Genomic DNA, 17,907 nt, shown 5'->3' on the forward strand with positions numbered 1-17,907 from the left:
CACAGGGAGCCCTGGAAGGAAGGCTCCTGATAAATTAAGTCAGAATCTCTGTCAGGTAGGATGGAAAGAGGGGTGTGGTGATGTGAGGGGGGGAGGGTTTACTGGCAGTGTCCTGGGACCTGGATTCTGGCTCATTTCCAGACTACGGAGATCAGTTCCCCTGGAGAAAGTGGCTGCTTTGAAGGGTGGGCTCTGTAGCCTTGTACCCCACTGAGGTCCCCATCCTCCACAGGCTCCCTTCACAAATTTCCAGGAGTTTCCCAACCTGGGTCTGGCAACCCTACGCCCCCCACCCCCAGCCAGGGGACATGGCAACCCTAGAAGTATCTGGGCCTTCTGAAACCTTGCACAACCGTGGGAAATGCAGGGCGGAAACGCTGTCGATGAGCAGGCATTGTGTTAAATTGCACGGCAAGTAGCTAGTCCATATTGAGGCAGCCATAATAAGGAACTCATTGAGCAACTCATAATTGAGCAACTCATAATGAGCAGTTCAGCCTAGCTTACACAGTTCAGACTAGGGTTGCCAGGTCTGACTCAAGAAATATCTGGGGACTTTGGGGGAGGAGCCAGGAGACTTTGGGGGTGGAGCCAGGAAGCAAGGCTGTGACAAAGGGAGTTCTGATCATCACGTTTAAAGGGACCACACACCTTTTAAATGCCTTCCCTCCCTTTGGAAATAATGAATGATAGGGGCACCTTCTTTGGGGGCTGTAGAATTGGACCCCCTGGTCCAGTCTTTTCGAAACTTGGGGATGTTTTGAGGAGAGGCACGGGATATGCTGAAAATTTGGTGCCTCTACTTCAAAAAACAGCGCCCCGGCAAGCCCCAGATACCGACGGATCAATTTTCCATTATACCCAATGGGAACCGATCGCCATAGGTTACAATGGAGTCCCCAGCAGACATTTCCCTCCCCCCACTCCGGCTTCCTGATGACCCTGAAGCAAGGGGAGGGACTCCAAACCAGGGGATCCCCTGCCCCCAACTGGGGATTGGCAACCCAAGTTCAGAGGCCGAGAGGGTCGCTGCCAACCTCCAGGTGGGGCCAGCAGATCTCCTGGCATTACAACTGATCAGGGAAGAAATCTTTGCGGAGCTGAAACAGAAGATACCTCCAAGGGCAGGCGGGATGTCTCGTGTCTCACCAGGCAGATTCTGGAAGGAGTTTTTATTTCTTAACTCCACGATTCTCTTTGATTGGGAACGTTTTGCTTTGGCAGCTCTGGGAGACCTTGGGGTAGCTGACTTCGGCCCTTTCAGATTCAAAAAGAACACAAAGAAATGGGGGAGGGACGGCGGCTCAGTGGCAGAGCATCTGCTTGGGAAGCAGAAGGTCCCAGGTTCAATCCCTGGCATCTCCAACTGAAAAGGGTCCAGGCAAGTAGGGGTGAAAAACCTCAGCTTGAGACCCTGGAGAGCCGCTGCCAGTCCGAGTAGACAAGACTGACTTTGATGGACCAAGAGTCTGATTCAGTAGAAGGCAGCTTCATATGTTAAAGGGGCTTTTGAGAAGGAGAGCCAGTTTGGTGTAATGGTTAAGTGTGCGGACTCTTATCTGGGAGAACCGGGTTTGATTCCCCACTCCTCCACTTGCACCTGCTAGCATGGCCTTGGGTCAGCCATAGCTCTGGCAGAGGTTGTCCTTGAAAGCGCAGCTGCTGGGAGAGCCCTCTCCAGCCCCACCCACCTCACAGGGTGTCTGTTGTGTGGGAGGAAGGTAAAGGAGATTGTGAGCCGCTCTGGGACTCTTCGGAGTGGAGGGCGGGATAGAAATCCAATATTTTCTTCTTCTTCTTCTTCTTCTTCTTCTTCTTCTTCTTCTTCTTCTTCTTCTTCTTCTTCTTCTATATGAAATGAAGACATCTGAAGCTGTCCATGCTGGCTGAAAGCCTGAGTCATGATCACAGCAGAAACCCTCTGAATGCTGGCGCGGGGAGGGGGACTTTGGCCTCTGTGCCCCTGTTGTAGGCCTCCTAAGGCCAACTGGTTGGCCAGCTTCTGAAACTGGATGCTGAGCCCTCTGTTCCAGGGTTGGATTAACAATTAGGCAAAGTAGGCACTGGCCTACGGGCCCCCATGCCTTTAGGGGCCCCAGGCTGGCTCCCCTTCATTTCCCCCCTTCATTTTGCTTGCAGCCCTCCCAGCCTCCATGCACAGCCAGCAACTGAGCCGCTCTTTGCCTGACTTGCCTGGTGCAGCTGCTGGCATCGTCTCCAAGTGTGCCTCTTTCTACTTTTCCCCACAGCTTTGTTAAAGGGGCTTTTGAGAAGGTGCCTGCAGGCTGCAGTGGGGGCTGTGGGTGACAGGCGGGCGCTCCAACTCTGAGATAATTTGCAAGGGGGCCCCCAAGATTTTGACTGCCTAGGGACCTCCACAGGGTTTAATCCGGCACTGCTCTGTTCCAGCAGAACTGCTCTTCTGAATGCCTAAAACAGAGCAAGGGAGAGTCTCTGATTCAGGGAATACAAGCTGCGGCATATTTTCCCCCTGCGATTGCAGTTCTGCCGTGGTCATGCTGTTCTGAAACAGGCAACCCCTCTACAAGCTCCCGGATTTCTCTTCCCCTGCTGAAAACACTGAACCTTCCCAAGGCTTTGTCCGGTATCATTTACTCGGCCCTACCGCTGAATCCCACCTCTCCGTGTCTAGGTTTTGTTAAAGGGAGCTTTTGGTGTGAGCAACGCTTTGTAAGCACCACAATCACAAGATGAAAGGAAAGGAAATGGGGTGCAAAGTGGACACTGTCTGTCCAGGACAGAGCATGAAGGGACTAGCACTTGGCATAAGAGCCCTTATACACGTGCAAAGAAGTTACATTCTTCTACTGGCAATGCCAAATTCCTTTGGGATGGTTTCTCAGCTCTTCAGTTATGATCTCTGAATGTCTCCATCTACCGCCTGTATTCTTACCCAGTAGATTTTTATCTTGCCATTCTTCCAAGGAACTCAGGGTGGCATACAGGCCTCTCCGTTTCTCATTTTTCCTCATGACAACCCTGCAAGGTAGATTGTTAAGAGTGGGTGACTGGTGTAGGGTCGCCCTCAGGGATGTAGCCAGGATTTCATGTTTAGTGGGGTCCACCACAGGATTTGTTGTTTGTAGGGTTGCCAATCCCCAGGTGGGGGTAGGGGATCCCCCGGTTTGGAGGCCCTCCCCCCCGCTTCAGGGTCGTCAAAAAACGGGGGGAGGGGAGGGAAATGTCTGCTGGGAACTCTGTTATTCCCTATGAAGATTTATTCCCACAGAAAATCATGGAGAATTGATTCGCGGGTATCTGGGGCTCTGGGGGGGGCTGTTTATTGGGGTAGAGGCACCGAATTTTCAGTAAAGCATCTAGTGCCTCTCCCCAAAATACCCCCCAAGTTTCAAAAAGATTGGACCAGGGGGTCCAATTCTATGAGCCCCAAATGAAGGTGCCCCTATCCCTCATTATTTCCTATGGAAGGAAGGAATTGAAAAGGTGTGCCGTCCCTTTAAATGTGATGGCCAGAACTCCCTTTGGAGTTCAATTATGCTTGTCACAGCCTTGATCTTGGCTCCACCCCTAATGTCTCCTGGCTCCACCCCCAAAGTCCCCAGATATTTCTTGAATTGGACTTGGCAACCCTAGTTGTTTGGGAGGGCTGGGGGGGGCGACCCAGTTTGGGGGCCCTGGGCTCTCAGCACGGTAAGCTACCTTGAGTTCCACAAGCTAACCCTCTTTTGCCTGGGCAGTCACAACAGCTCCACTCCCCCCACCCCTTTCTTATCTGCCCCTCTCTCAGAGAGACTGAGACCGCTTGAACTGAAGTTGGGTGCTCAGGAGTGCAGTTGCAAGAACTCTCCCCCCTTCCCTTTGCTCTGCAAGGTGTGTTAGGGAAGGGGAGAGAAAAAAAGCAAAAAGACCTGCAGCAACGCCACTACTTCTTCAGAGCGGTGGTGTGCAAAGGGGACAGATTTGGGGCCCTCCAATGGAAGGGCCATACAGTTGGCAGTGGGGCTTGAAAGGATGGGTCTGCCCCCCCCCCCAGCCCCTCTGTAGCTACAGGCCTTGGTAACCCAGCAGGATTTGTGGAAGAGGGAGGATTCAAACCCGGGTTGCCAAGATCCTGGTCTGACATGCTAATCACACACGCACACACACAGAGGAACATATGAAGCTGCCTTCTGCTGAATCTGGCCCTTGGGCCACCAAAAGCAGTACTGTCCACTCAGACTGGCAGCAGCTCTCCAGGGTCTCAGGCAGAGGTCTTTCCCATCACCGACTGCCTGATCCTTTTAACTGGAGATGCCGGGGATTGAACCTGGGACCTTCTGCATGCCAAGCAGATGCCCTGCCATTGAGCCAGGGCCCCCTCTTGTTTCCAGACAAAGATACCCAATACATTCCATGAAACCAAGGGAGCTGGTCAACTCCTCAGTGGTCTCTTGCGCCCCCAAGGAACAGAAGGAGGGCCCCCCAGCTTGACTAAGAGTCATCATCAAGGGATACAAAGTGGGGTGCAAATCGAGATCTTCCACCACCTGATCTTTAGGCAGGATATCTGCCAGAAGAATCCTAGGGTTGCTAGCCTCCAGGTGGGCCCTGGAGATCTCTTAATTTTACAACTGACCTCCAGCTGGCAGAGTAGGCTTCCCAACCCTCCCGCCCTGGCGGGGGACCCCAGAATTTACAGCTTCTTCTCCCGCTCTCCAAAAAAACGGAAGCGGGGGGAGGGGGGGAAACGGCGCCAAGGAGCGTGGCGAGCCGCCCCATCTCGGAGGAGCAGTTACGGTGAAGCGGAGAAGAGGCGGCAGCAGCGCAGCGGCATCGCGCACTCCGCTCCGCCTCTGAGGCGAAATCAGAGAAGGGAAGGGTGGAGGGAAGGAAGACATTTAAAAAGGTGTGCCGTCCCTTGAAATGCGATGGCCAAAACTCCCATTGGGGTTCAGTGATGCTTGTCACACCCTTGCTCCTAGCTCCACCCCAGTGTCTCCTGGCTCCACCCCCAAAGTCTCCTGGCTCCACCCCCAAAGTCCCCAGATATTTCTTGAATTGGACTTGGCAACCCTATGGCAGAGATCAGCTCCCCTGGAGAAAAGTCTCCAGGTATTTTCCAACACAGACCTGACAACCCTAAAGAATCCCAGTGTCTGATTTGAACAGTTAAAGTGGTGCTTGGTGGCCCTGGTATCGGGTTATACAGACATCCAAGCTGCTGCAGAGCTCTGCAGAACTCAAAAGCTTGTTATTTTGGTTGGTCCTGATAAAACATATTACATAGCTTTTGTTGTTCGGTTTTGTTTTGGACCAGCAGGGCTGCCTGCAGCTTCTACTGCATAGCACATCCTTTAGGAGTGCCAACTCCAGGATGGGAAATTCCTGGAGATGGAGCTGGGGAGCGTGGGCTTTGGGAAGCGGAGAGACTTCGATAGGGGATAATGCCGTCGAGTCCAATTTCCAAAGCAGTCATTTCCTCCAGGGGAACTAATCCTTGTAGTCTGGAAATCAACTGTAATTTCATGAGATCTCCAGGCACCCCCTGGAAGTTGGCAATCCCCAGGGCTTTTTATAGCAGGAACTCCTTTGCATATTAGACCACACACCCCTGATGTAGCCAATCCCTGTGGAGCTTTTAGTAGGCCCTGTACGAAGAGCCCTGTAAGCTCCAGGAGGATTGGCTACATCAGGGGGGTGTAGCCGAATATGCAAAGGAGTTCCTGCTACAAAAAAAGCCCTGGCAACCCCAGTTCTGTTAATGAACTAGCATAGTGGGGAAACAGAGTCAACAAAACACCACCATCTTCCCCCCCCCCCCCCCCCGCTCTTTCCTAAACTGGTCAGAATTGCCCATCTTTGGCCTTTGAAGTCAGACAAAGCCAAGTCTGAGCCATCTTTGTTCTCTGTAGCGCTTCCATGGCTAGAAAACAGCTTCGCCACAATTAGACTTCAATCGCTAATTCAATTCCATAGCATTGCTGCTAGAATTAAGTGCTCAGTAGGCTTGAGAGGGAATGAACCACTGTGTAAATCGCCCACTTCTCCATTGCTTTCTGAAATGTTTGCCATGAAAGCTAAAGAGAGCAGTGACTCATAGGTTGGGCAAATGTGGACAGCATCTTGGCATTTCGCATTTTTTAGTGGGGTTAAAAGATGGATTCGCCTTTTAAAGAGCATGCTGCCATTTCAGGCATTCAAAACCACCCAGAGTACCTTCTCTTTGCCCTTACAAGACTGCCAGGCAGGCTCAAATTTATTTATTATTATAAACAAAGGCTAAAAGGAGCAGCTGGATTTTCTCGCATGCATTCCTTGTTCTGGTGTCTTCTTCTGATTTCCACCCCCATCATGGAGAAGAGATCTATCAACAACTATTGTAGCTAAACGCAACCCCCATCTCCAAAGTCGACCTCCACAGACCAGATGCTGGGTATCAAAAACAGGGGAGGTGATGTTGACTTGCAGGCTTCCCAGGCTACATTTAAATTGTAAACATCTTGGAGCAAGAATCTGGGTCCTGCGTCTTTGCGTGTGCTGGTAGCGCTCTAGAAATAAGATATTTCTCTGACACTCTAAACTCAGCCTGGGTCACTCCAAGAGGCCCAGAAGATCCGGTTACAGCCTATTCACACAGGTGGAATTCCTCGCCTCATAGGTGTGTGGAGACTGCAACAGCAACCACAGCACGTGGGGGAAAGGGGCTTTGGTCTCCTTCCGTCCACATAGGGTTACCAGCTTCAGGTTGGGAAATTCCTGAAGACTGGGGGCAGAGCCTGGAGAGGGTGGAGTTTGGGGAGGAGAGAGAGAGGTCAGCAGGGATGCGGTGTCGTTGAGTCCACCCTCTGAAGGTGCCATGTTCTTCAGAGGAACAGATCTCTGGGCTCTGGAGACCAGTTGTAATTTTGGGAGAACTCCTGGCCCCAACTGGAGGTTGGCAGCAGTGTCCCACACCATTTTCACTATCTGAAGTGCCTCTTGGAAGCTGTTCTGTGGGGGGGGGGGGGACTTACATGCTACCAGGGCTTTTTTTTGAGCAGGAACACAGTTCTGGCTGGCTTGGCATCAGGAGATGTGGCAAATGAGTTCCTGATGAGCTTTTTTTCTACCAAAAAGCCCTACATGAAATGCTGGTGATGTTAGGGGTGTGGCCTAATATGCAAATGATTCCTGCTGGGCCTTTTCTACAAAAAGAAAAAGAAAAGCCCAGGATGTAACACAATGGCTATCTACACCAGGCCATTTTCTCCTGGCTAGTTTGGGGAGGGATGGTGGCTCAGTGGTAGAGCATCTGCTTGGGAAGCAGAAGGTCCCAGGTTCAATCCCTGGCATCTCCAACTAAAAAAGGGTCCAGGCAAGTAGGTGTGAAAAACCTCAGCATGAGAATCTGGAGAGGCTCTGCCAGTCTGAGTAGACAATACTGACTTTGATGGACCAAGAGTCTGAAGGCAGCTTCATATGTTCATATGTTCATGTACACACAAGTTTCCAATCAGAGCTCTATAGAGCCCTTTCAGTTCTCAAAAAAGGGCACCGAGGAAGGCTGATGCTCCAAGTGCACCACAGTCACTATCAGGATGTGACCTCTGTGAACCTGGGAGGCATGGAACTCCCTGACACATGCATGAGATGAAGTCTGCCACTGGTGGATTGCCCCAGAAAGTCGGACCAGAACCAACAGGTTGAAATTAAACCAAAAGAGTTTCCAGCTAAACATTAGGAAGAACTTCCTGACAGTGAGAGTAGTTCCTCCGTGGAACAGGCTTCCTCTTCTTCTTTGGAGATTTTCAAGCAGAGGCAGGATGGCCAGCTGACAGCCATGCTGATTCTGTGAACTTAATCAGATCATGAGAAGGAGGAGAGCAGGAAGGGTTGCATCAGTGCTTAGTCCTCATGGCCTTTTCTTAGATGCCCAGGGAAATGATGACTGACTTCAGATCAGGAAGCAATTTTTTCTCCTGGCCAGTTTGGCCCAGGGATCCTGGAGGTTTTTTGCCATCTTCTGGGCATGGAGTAGGGGATGTGGAGGGGGTGGGAGAGGTATTTGTGAATTTCCTGCATTGTGTAGGGGGTTAGGCTAGAAGACCCCGGAGGACCCCTCCAACTCTATGGTTCTATAATGTTGAGAGATTCAGCTCATTGTTGCCATCTCTGTTCTCAAAGGAAGAGTGACCGTTTTTCTTCTTCTAGTCCAGTAACCTTCAGTCCATCTTGAAACCTGTTTTGTATGCAACACCATCTGAGTCGATTAAGTCCCCGACTCAGAGATTTTGAATGCCGGTAGTGGTTATCAATTGAACCCACTCTCCATCTTGATAGCTCACTTTTCATTTTAAAAATGTTGAGCCAGTATTCTGCCTTCTCTTCCAGACCGAGCTCGAGAGCTAATTCACCTTTCTGTGCTGCCACGGTCCCTCCACGCAGCACGATGGGTACCACCGAAGCCACACTCCGTATGGAAAACGTGGATGTCAAGGAGGAATGGCAAGATGAAGACTTCCCAAGGTTTGTTCTTCCAAATGAGGCTAGGAGAAAATGGTGTTTCCTTCTAGTAGGTAAAACACAACCCCTTTTCAAAGGAAGTGCAGACCACATGGGGAGAGTCAGAATTCAAGGGGGGGGAAACCTCCACGAAATAAATTCCCTTTTTTGCAGAAGGAGTGCTGCAAAGTTGAAGCATCAGCTGGAAATCCAAGTCTCCAGAAAATAGCGGCAACACTGGGGTGTGGGAAAGATCCATGTCTAGGTTGGGGAACAGCTGGAGATTTTGGAGGAAGGCAGAGATTGGGGAGGGACCTCAGCAGGGTACAATGCTATAGAATCCATCCTCCAAAGCAGCCATTTTCTCCAGGTAGGGTTGCCAAGTCCCCACTTGCTGCTGGTGGGGGACCTTTTCTTGAACGTGCAGCGTGATGACGTCACCTGGAAGTGACGTATCATGCCGGGCACATTGTACCGGGACACTCTAGCAATTTGGGGAAAACTCTATGGTACCATAGAGTTTTCCCCAAAATTGCTAGAGTATCCCTGCATGGAACCATAGAGTTTCTAGAGTTTCCCCAAAATTGCTAGAGCATCCCTGCGTAACGTGCCTGGCATGACACATCACTTCTGGGTGACAGAATTCATGTACTTGAAGGTCTGTCATACAGAGGATGATGTGGAATTGTTTTCTCTGGTCCCGGAAGGTAGGACCAGAACCAATGGGTTGAAATTAAATCAGAAGAGTTTCCGGCTCAACATTAGGAATGACTTCCTGACTGTTAGAGCGATTCCTCAGTGGAACAGGCTTCCTCGGGCGGTGGTGGGCTCTCCTTCCTTGGAGGTTTTTAAACAGAGGCTAGATGGCCATCTGACAGCGATGAAGATCCTGTGAATTTGGGGTAGGTATTTGTGGGTTTCCTGCATTGTGCAGGGGGTTGGACTAGATGACCCTGGAGATCCCTTCCAACTCTATACTTTGGGGGTGGATCCAGGAGAGGGCGGGGTTTGGGGAGGGGAGGGGCCTCTGCAGGGTACAATACTTGGAGATTTGGGGGGGTGGAGCCTGAGAAGGGTGGGGTTTGGGGAGGGAAGGGACATCAATGAGGTCTAAGGCCATAGAAACCATCCTCCAAAGGAGTCATTTTCTCCAGGGGAACTGATATCTGGGCTCTGGAGATCAGTTGTAATCCTGGGAGATATTGCTGGCAAATCTAGGGTCGATGAATTCTATCATTTTGTTAATTTGTTCTATTGAGTTTCTCTGGCGTTTGACGTGTTTGCATGCGTCTGTGATATCCAGCGTTCTCTGTTGTGACTGTTGGAATCCAATTGCTGCCATTGGCTTTTTTTTGGTTGTTCCTAATTGTTTTATACCTGGGAGGACCCAGGCTAGCCTGATTTTGTCAGAACTTGGAAGCTATATAGGGTCGCCTTTGTTTGTTTAGTACTTGGATAGGAGACCGCTATGAGGAGGGCAGAGTTTGGGGAATGGAGGGACTTCGATAGGGTATGATGCTATAGAGCAGGGGTGGCCAAACTTGCTTAATGTAAGAGCCACATAGAATAAACATCAGATGTTTGAGAGCCTCGTGATATGAATGTCAGAAGTCTGAGAGCTGGAAGGAAGGAAGGAAGGAAGGAAGGAAGGAAGGAAGGAAGGAAGGAAGGAAGGAAGGGAGGGAGGGAGGGAGGGAGGGAGGGAGGGAGGGAGGGAGGAAGGAAGGAAGGAAGGAAGGAAGGAAGGAAGGAAGGAAGGAAGGAAGGAAGGAAGGAAGGAAGGAAGGAAGGAAGGAAGGAAGGAAGGAAGGAAGGAAGGGAGGGAGGGAGGGAGGAAGGAAGGAAGGAAGGTGGAGGCAGAGTAGGGTTGCCAAGTCCAATTCAAGAAATATCTGGGGTCTTTGGGGGTGGAGCCAGGAGACATTGGGGGTGGAGCCAAGAACAAGGCTGTGACAAGCATAATTGAACTCCAAAGGGAGTTTTGGTCATCACATTTCAAGGGACCGCACATCTTTTAAATGCCTTCCTTCCATAGGAAACAATGAAGGATAGGGGTACCTTCTTTGGGGGTCATAGAATTGGACCCCATGGTCCAATCTTTTTGAAACTTAGTGAGTATTTTGAGGAGAGCCATGGAAAATCTGGTGCCTCTACCTCAAAAAACAGGGCCCCCAGAGCCCCAGATACCCATGGATAAATTCTCCATTCTTTTCTATGGGAATAAGTCTCCATAGGGAATCATGAGTACCTAGCAGACATTTCCCTCCCCTCCCTGGCTTTCTGATGACCCTGAAGCAGGGGGAGGGCCTCCAAACCGGGGGATCCCCTGCCCCCACCTGGGGATTGGCAACCCTAAGGCAGAGAGGAGGGAAAGTGAGTTGAAAAGAAAGCAACTTTAAATGAATTCTCCAAGTCAGCCAATGGGGCAGTAGGGGCTTCGAGAGCCGCACAATATGTGTGAAAGAGCCACATGTGTCTCCCGAGTGACAGTTTGGCCACCCCTGCTATAGAGTCCACCTTCCAAAGCCACCATTTTCAGTTGTAATAGCAGGAAATCTCCAGGCCCCACCAGAAGTTTGGGAGTCTTACCTATGTGCGGGGGGGGGGGGGTTCCACCATTAATTGGCTGCGGCTTGATGGTGACTTGACACACGCAGCTCCTTTATAAATCGACTGTCGTGTTTGCACGGCTGTTTTATTTAGTCTTTCACTGCCTTGAGGGTTTTGTGGAAAGGCGATCCAGAAATGCCATCAATCAAATTAAACAGAGCCCTCCGCCTCCCCGGCACGCAGGGCACAGTGATGCTGCTATATTCCGATGCTGGGCATACCCAGCCTGGTCCAGGGTGTCCTGCTGGTGAAAAGGAGGCCCTTCTCAGCTGCAGCTAGCCTCGGTGGAAGGCCACAGGAATCCAGTGTTCCTCAGACAGTTGGCTCCCTTGTCTCCTTCCAGCAGCTGCAGCGCAAGACTCCGGAGCAGATGGAGCTGCCCAGCAGAGGCAGCTTCCCGTCTTCCTTTCCCCTGGATCATTAGCTTAATGCGCTTGTCTATGAAAGACCCAGCTGCGGTGGGGGATCTATGAGCCTCTGTTTGCAGCCCCAGGGGAAGGAGGCGGCCTCCATGCACATGCTTTGCATGCAGAAGGTCCCGGATCAGGAAAAATACCCACCGTGTGTACGGGGCTGGGAAAAGCTTCTCTCTGCCTGAGTAGTAGGGTTGCCAATCCCCAGGTGGGGGCAGGTGATCCCCTGGTTTCGAGGCTCTCCCCCACTTCAGGGTCTTCAGAAAGTGGGGGGGAGGGAAATGTCTGCTGGGCACTTCATTCTTCCCTATGGAGACTGATTCTCACAGGGTATAATGGAGAATGGATCTGTGGGTATCTGGGGCTCTGGGGGGGGGGCTGTTTTTTGAGACAGAGGCACCGAATTTTCAGCATAGCACCCAGTGCCTCTCTTCAAAGCACCCTCCAAGTTTCAAAGGAATGGACCAGGAAGGTCCATTTCTATGAGCCCCTAAAGAAGGTGCCCCTGTCCATTATTTCCAAAGGGGGGAAGGCATTAAAAAGGTGTGCTGTTCCTTTAAATGTGATGGCCAAAACTCCCTTGGAAATAATGTGATGGCCAAAACTCCCTTTGGAGTTTGATTACACTTGTCACAACCTTGCTTCCGGCTCCACCCCCAATATCTCCTGGCTCCACCCCCAAAGTCCCCAGATATTTCTTTTATTGGACTTACTGAGTAGCGTTGCCAGCTACCAGGTGGGTCGCTCTAGCTAAAAAGCTGCATGCTGCCTATTTGAAGAACATTCCATACTTCTGCCAAAAAGATTTTTCCCCTCTGGCTCAACGCTTCGGCACTATTTACAAGAAGACAGCCTTATGTTCTTCGTCAATGCAAGTCATTCGGATGTAGACCGGAGCGTATTGATTGAACAGCTGTCTCTCTCAAGGATTAGGAGAAAGAAGAAGAAAAAGAAAAAGAAAAAGAAGAAAAAGAAGAAGAAGAAGAAGAAGAAAAAGAAAAAGAAGAAGAAGAAGAAGAAGAAAAAGAAAAAGAAGAAGAAGAAGAAGAAAGAAGAAGAAGAAGAAAAAGAAGAAAAAGAAAAAGAGAAAGAGAAAGAGAAAAAGAAGAAGAAGAAGAAGAAGAAGAAGAAAAAGAAGAAAAAGAAGAAGAAGAAAAAAGAAGAAGAAGAAGAAGAAGAAAAAAGAAGAAGAAGAAAAAGAAAAAGAAGAAGAAAAAGAAAAAGAAGAAGAAAAAGAAAAAGAAGAAGAAGAAGAAGAAGAAGAAAAAGAAGAAGAAAAAAAGAAGAAAAAGAAGAAGAAAAAAAGAAGAAGAAGAAGAAGAAAAAGAAAAAGAAGAAAAAGAAAAAGAAAAAGAAAAAAGAAGAAGAAAAAGAAAAAGAAAAAAAGAAGAAGAAGAAGAAGAAGAAAAAGGAAAGAAGAAGAAGAAGATGATGATATTGGATTTATATCCCGCCCTCCACTCTGGAGAGTCTCAGAGCGGCTCACAATCTCCTTTACCTTCCTCCCCCAAAACAGACACCCTGTGAGGTGGGTGGGGCTGGAGAGGGCTCTCACAGCAGCTGCCCTTTCAAGGACAACCTCTGCCAGAGCTATGGCTGACCCAAGGCCATGCCAGCAGGTGCAAGTGGAGGAGTGGGGAATCAAACCCGGTTCTCCCAGATAAGAGTCCACACACTTAACCACTACACCAAACCAGCTCTCCCAGTAAATGAGTGGCACCTTTAAGACCAACTAAGTTCTATTCCAAATGGAAGCTTTCGTACGCTCTTAAGCAGACTTCATCAGATGAGGAGCATACGAAAGCTTACATTCCGAATAAAACTTAGTTGGTCTTAAAGGTGCCCTTGTCTACCGCTTTGTTCTTTTGCTTCAGACCGACACGGCTGCCTCCTGGAATCTCTCAAGGATTATTTGCAATTGAAGGACTGAGCCAGTTTGGAAATCTGTGTATGTGTATGGAATATATTATTTGGTGTGTTTTCAAGTATAGTATGATGTCATAATAGTAAAGAATTCAAATAATTAGTAAAGTGCTATATATAGTTGTGAAAGAATTGTAAACAGTGGTTTTCTCAGCCTCCGGGTGGGGCCTGGATATCTCCCGCTTTTACTCTTCCCACCCTGCCTTCTTACCTCCAGCTGGCAGAGATCAGCTCCCCTGGAGAAAATGGCTGCTTTGAAGGGTGGACTCTGTGGCTGAGGCCCCTCCTCTCCCCAAACCTCACTCTCTCCCAGCTCCACCCCCAAGTTCTCCAGGTATTTTCCAGGACAGACTTGGCAACCCTATGCCCGAGCCACTGCTAGTTCTTGGCTAGGTATACAGACTCTAATCTGGAGAACTGGATTTGATGCCCCACTCCTCCTCCATGTGCAGCCAGCTGGGCGACCTTGGGTGAGTCACAGTTCTCTCAGAGCTCTCCCAGCCCCACCAACCTCACAGGGTATCTGTTGTGGGGAGAGGAATGGAAGGAGTTTGTAAGCCACTTTGAGATGCGTAGTGAAGGGTGGGGTATAAATCCAACTCTTCTTCTTGCTGTCACCTACCAGAGCCTCTTTTTGCTATTCTCCCCATGACAGGCTTTTCTTAGCTGATACCTCCCTTCCCTTTTGTTTCTCAAGTCAGCACCTGGTGCTGAGTGTGAATGAGTGGGAGGGAGTTGGAAGACCAGACAAACAGTTGAGTGAGTTTCGCACCCAGGTATCTTGTTTCAGTAATTTTAAGGTGAGAAGGAAAGGTGGGAGGAGTTACTTGGCCGGCATAATCTTTTTCTTAAGTGGCCATCCTCTAGTTTGCAATGGAAGAAGCTCCATTATAATCAGACTTACCCTGAGGAAATGTACGTAGCATCAGGGAGCAGCTTTTTGTTTTATGGATTTAAGGCCAAGTGATTGTTCAGCAAGAAGTGACAAACTTGATAAGCCACCAATATGTGGATGACACTCAGCTTAATCTTGTGATCCAGGGCTTTTTTTGTTGCAGGAACTCCTCTGCATATTAGTCCACACGCCCCTGATGTAGCCAATCCTCCAAGAGCTTACAGGGCTCTTAGTACAGGGCCTAGTGTAAGCTCCAGGAGGATTGGCTACATTGCGGGGGCGTGGCCCAATTAGGGTTGCCAAGTCCAATTCAAGAAATATCTGGGGACTTTGGGGGTGGAGCCAGGAGACTTTGGGTGTGGAAGGAGGAGACATTAGGGGTGCAGCCAAGATCAAGGCTGTGACAAGCATAATTGAACTCCAAAGGGAGTTCTGGCCATCACATTTAAAGGGACGGCACACCTTTTCAATTCCTTCCTTCCATAGAAAATCATGAAGGATAGGGGCACCTTCTTTTGGGGCTCATAGAATTGGACCCCCTGGTCCAATCTTTTTGAAACTTTAGAGGTATTTTGGGGAGAGGCACTAGACGCTATACTGAAAATTTGGTGCCTCTACCTCAAAAAACAGCCCCCTCAGAGCCCCAGAAACCTGTGGATCAATTCTCCATGATTTTCTATGGGAATAAATCTCCATAGGGAATAATAGAGTTCCCAGCAGACATTTCCCTCCCCTTCCCCCGCTTTCTGACGACCCTGAAGCGGGGGGAGGGCCTCCAAACCGGGGGATCCCCTGCCCCCACCTGGGGATTGGCAACCCTAGGCCCGATAAACAAAGGAGTTCCTGCTACAAAAAAAATCCTGGCTCCCAGCAGATCCCAGGGAGGTGGGAAGAAACTCTGAACAGGTACCAGGAGGCAGTTTGGGGATGGGCGAGGGCTAACACACCGAAACATCTGAACAAAATGGATGTGGTGCTGATTGTGGGAGGGAGGTTTGACCCAGGAAACTGAACATCTCCTGCTTTGGATGGGGTTGCACTCCCCTTAAAGGAAAAAGTTCATAGCTTAGGGGTACTACTGGACCCCGGTCTCCCATTGGTTAAATAGTTGGCATCAGTGGCATGGGGTGCCTTCCACCAGCTTTGGCTGGTGGGCCAGCTATAGTCCTTCCTGGGCAGGAAATGTCTCACCACTGTGGTACATGCCCTAGTAACATCTAGTTTAGATTACTGCAATGTGCTTCACGTGGAGCTAGGCTTCCCAACCCTCCCGCCCTGGCAGGGGACCCCAGGATTTCCACCCTCTTCCACTGCTCCCCAAAAAAATGGAAGCGGGGGGAGGGGGGAAATGGCGAGCCGCCCCATCCCGGAGCGAGCGAGGCCGCCGTGCTGCTGCCGCCCCCTCCCTGCCCAGTGAGGCCGTAGGTGGTGGGCCCGCCGGAACCCAGCAGCAGGAGAAGGCGGTGGAGGAGCTGCCCGCCAAGGGCCTCGCCGGCAGTGTTGGCGCAGCAGAGGGGCAGCAGGAGGGCGGCGAGGAGGACGGGCGCGGCGGAGGCGGCGCAGCCAGGCGCAGCCAAGGGCGGTGAGGGAGCTCTTGAAGGGGTGCAGGAAGGTGCCGCACAGCACGGCCCACAGCAGCGGCCACAGGAAGGCCTCCAGGATGAAGTAGACTAGCACGGCCGCCCCGCAACAAAGCCTCGCCAGCACCAGAGCGCCCGTCGTGTAGAAGGCCTGCCGGAGAGGTTTCTCCATGCGCGGCAGTGCCGGAGGCCGAGGAGGAGGTCCCGAGCCCCCGGCCCCGCTCTCTGCCATGCCCGCGCCGCCGCCCTGCTTCGCCCAGGCCTCCAGCCGCGGCGGCCGCCGAGCTGAGGGGCGGGGGGAACAAGCGGGAGGAGGAGGGAGGGACGGCTGCTAATGCGGCTGTGGCGCGGGAACCTCCAGCCCGCCTCGCCCGGGGCCTGCTTGCGTCAGGAGGGCGGCCAGGAAAGCCCAGCGGAGGCCGCCCGGGCAGGCTTCTCCCAGCGCTCTTCAGGCGCCCGGCCTTGATGGCACCTGGGAGACCAGGCGACGTGTCCTCAGGGCTGAGGGGGCTGCCCACAAGACCAACACGCACCCTTGACCGCTTCCTTCTCTAACTCCTGCGGGGAAAGGCAAAAAAGAGGCCAGTAGGGATCTGAACCTGGATTCTTCCAGACCATAGAATGACCCTCTAACCTAGGGTTGCCAATCCCCAGGTGGGGGCAGGGGATCCCCCGGTTTGGAGACCCTCCCCCAGCTTCAGGGTCATCAGAAAGCGGGGGAGGGGGGAGGGAAATGTCTGCTGGGAACTCTATTATTCCCTATGGAGATTTATTCCCATAGAAAATCATGGAGAATTGATCTGTGGGTATCTGGGGCTCTGGGGGCAGCTGTTTTTGGGGGTAGAGGCACCAAATTTTCAGTATAGCATCTAGTGCCTCTCCCCAAAATACCCCCCAAGTTTCAAAAAGATTGGACCAGGGGTCCAATTCTATGAGCCTCAAAAGAAGGTGCCCCTATCCTTCATGATTTCCTATGGAAGGAAGGAATTGAAAAGGTGTGCCGTCCCTTTAAATGTGATGGTCAGAACTCCCTTTGGAGTTCAATTATGCTTGTCACAGCCTTGATATTCGCTCCACCCCTAACATCTCCTGGCTCCACCCCCAAAGTCTCCTGGCTCCACCCCCAAAGTCCCCAGATATTTCTTGAATTGGACTTGGCAACCCTACGTGGAGCTGCCCTTGAAGACTGTCTGGAAGCTAAAGTTGGTATAGAATCCTGCATCCAAAATGTTGGCTGGAGAAAGCGGTAGGGAACGGATCACTCCAGTTTTGTTCCATCTATAGCAGCTTCTGATTTGCTTGTGGGCCCATTCCAAGGTGCCGGTATTGACTGTTCAAGTGCTATAAAAAGGACTTTTTTTCAGCAAGAACTCACAGGAATGCAGTTCTGGCCTGCTTGGCATCAGGGGGTGTGGCTTCATATGCAGATAAGTTCTTGCTGGGCTTTTTCTACAAAAAACAATAGTGACGTCAGGGTGTGTGGCAAATGAGTTCCTGCTGGAGTTTTTCTACATAAAAGCCCTGGCTATAAGGCTCACAGACAGTTGTACCTTTAGGGTCTCCTTCCCCCATATGAACCTAGCCATCCACTCTATACATCTTTGAACGCCCTGCCCTGTAAGCTCTTGGAGGATTGGCTACATCATGGGAATGTAGCCTAATATGCAAAGGAGTTCCTGCTACAAAAAAAAAATTCCTGCTTTCAGGTAAACTAAAGACTGTCTCTAGATATCTTGTGAATGCAATGGTACAAATATGGCTGAGGTTGTGAGATAATGTGATTGACAGATTCGGTTCACAAGGGCAGAAGCCAGCCCGCAGGTATGTCAATCTGTCTCAAAGAGGTGATGCCCAGGGATTACTCCATCTGGCCGCAGAAGGCTTTAGTCCCCTGTACAGAGACAGAGCCCAGCCGGGTGTGTGAGAATTGAGCTGTCTGACAAGGGGAGCGGGGGGGGGGGAGAATTATTCTCACCAGACACAGGGTGGGTTAGAGAGAGATTTCCAGTTCCCTAGTGACAGAGACATGAAACAGGCTTAGGGA

General features: G+C 50.8%; 1 protein-coding gene across 1 annotated transcript in view; it reads left to right on the plus strand.

Moving 5' to 3' along the window:
* The first annotated feature begins 8,336 nt into the window (after positions 1 to 8,336).
* The window catches only part of ATCAY (ATCAY kinesin light chain interacting caytaxin), a 28,169-nt gene continuing 18,598 nt past the window's right edge, over positions 8,337 to 17,907 (plus strand). The window contains exon 1 of the mRNA XM_060233399.1: positions 8,337 to 8,466. Coding sequence (XP_060089382.1) covers positions 8,390 to 8,466 — 77 coding nt within the window. The 5' untranslated portion in view covers positions 8,337 to 8,389. The remainder of the gene's footprint in view (positions 8,467 to 17,907) is intronic.

Source organism: Heteronotia binoei, chromosome 2, assembly GCF_032191835.1.
Source record: "Heteronotia binoei isolate CCM8104 ecotype False Entrance Well chromosome 2, APGP_CSIRO_Hbin_v1, whole genome shotgun sequence".
Taxonomy (NCBI): Eukaryota; Metazoa; Chordata; class Lepidosauria; order Squamata; family Gekkonidae; genus Heteronotia; species Heteronotia binoei.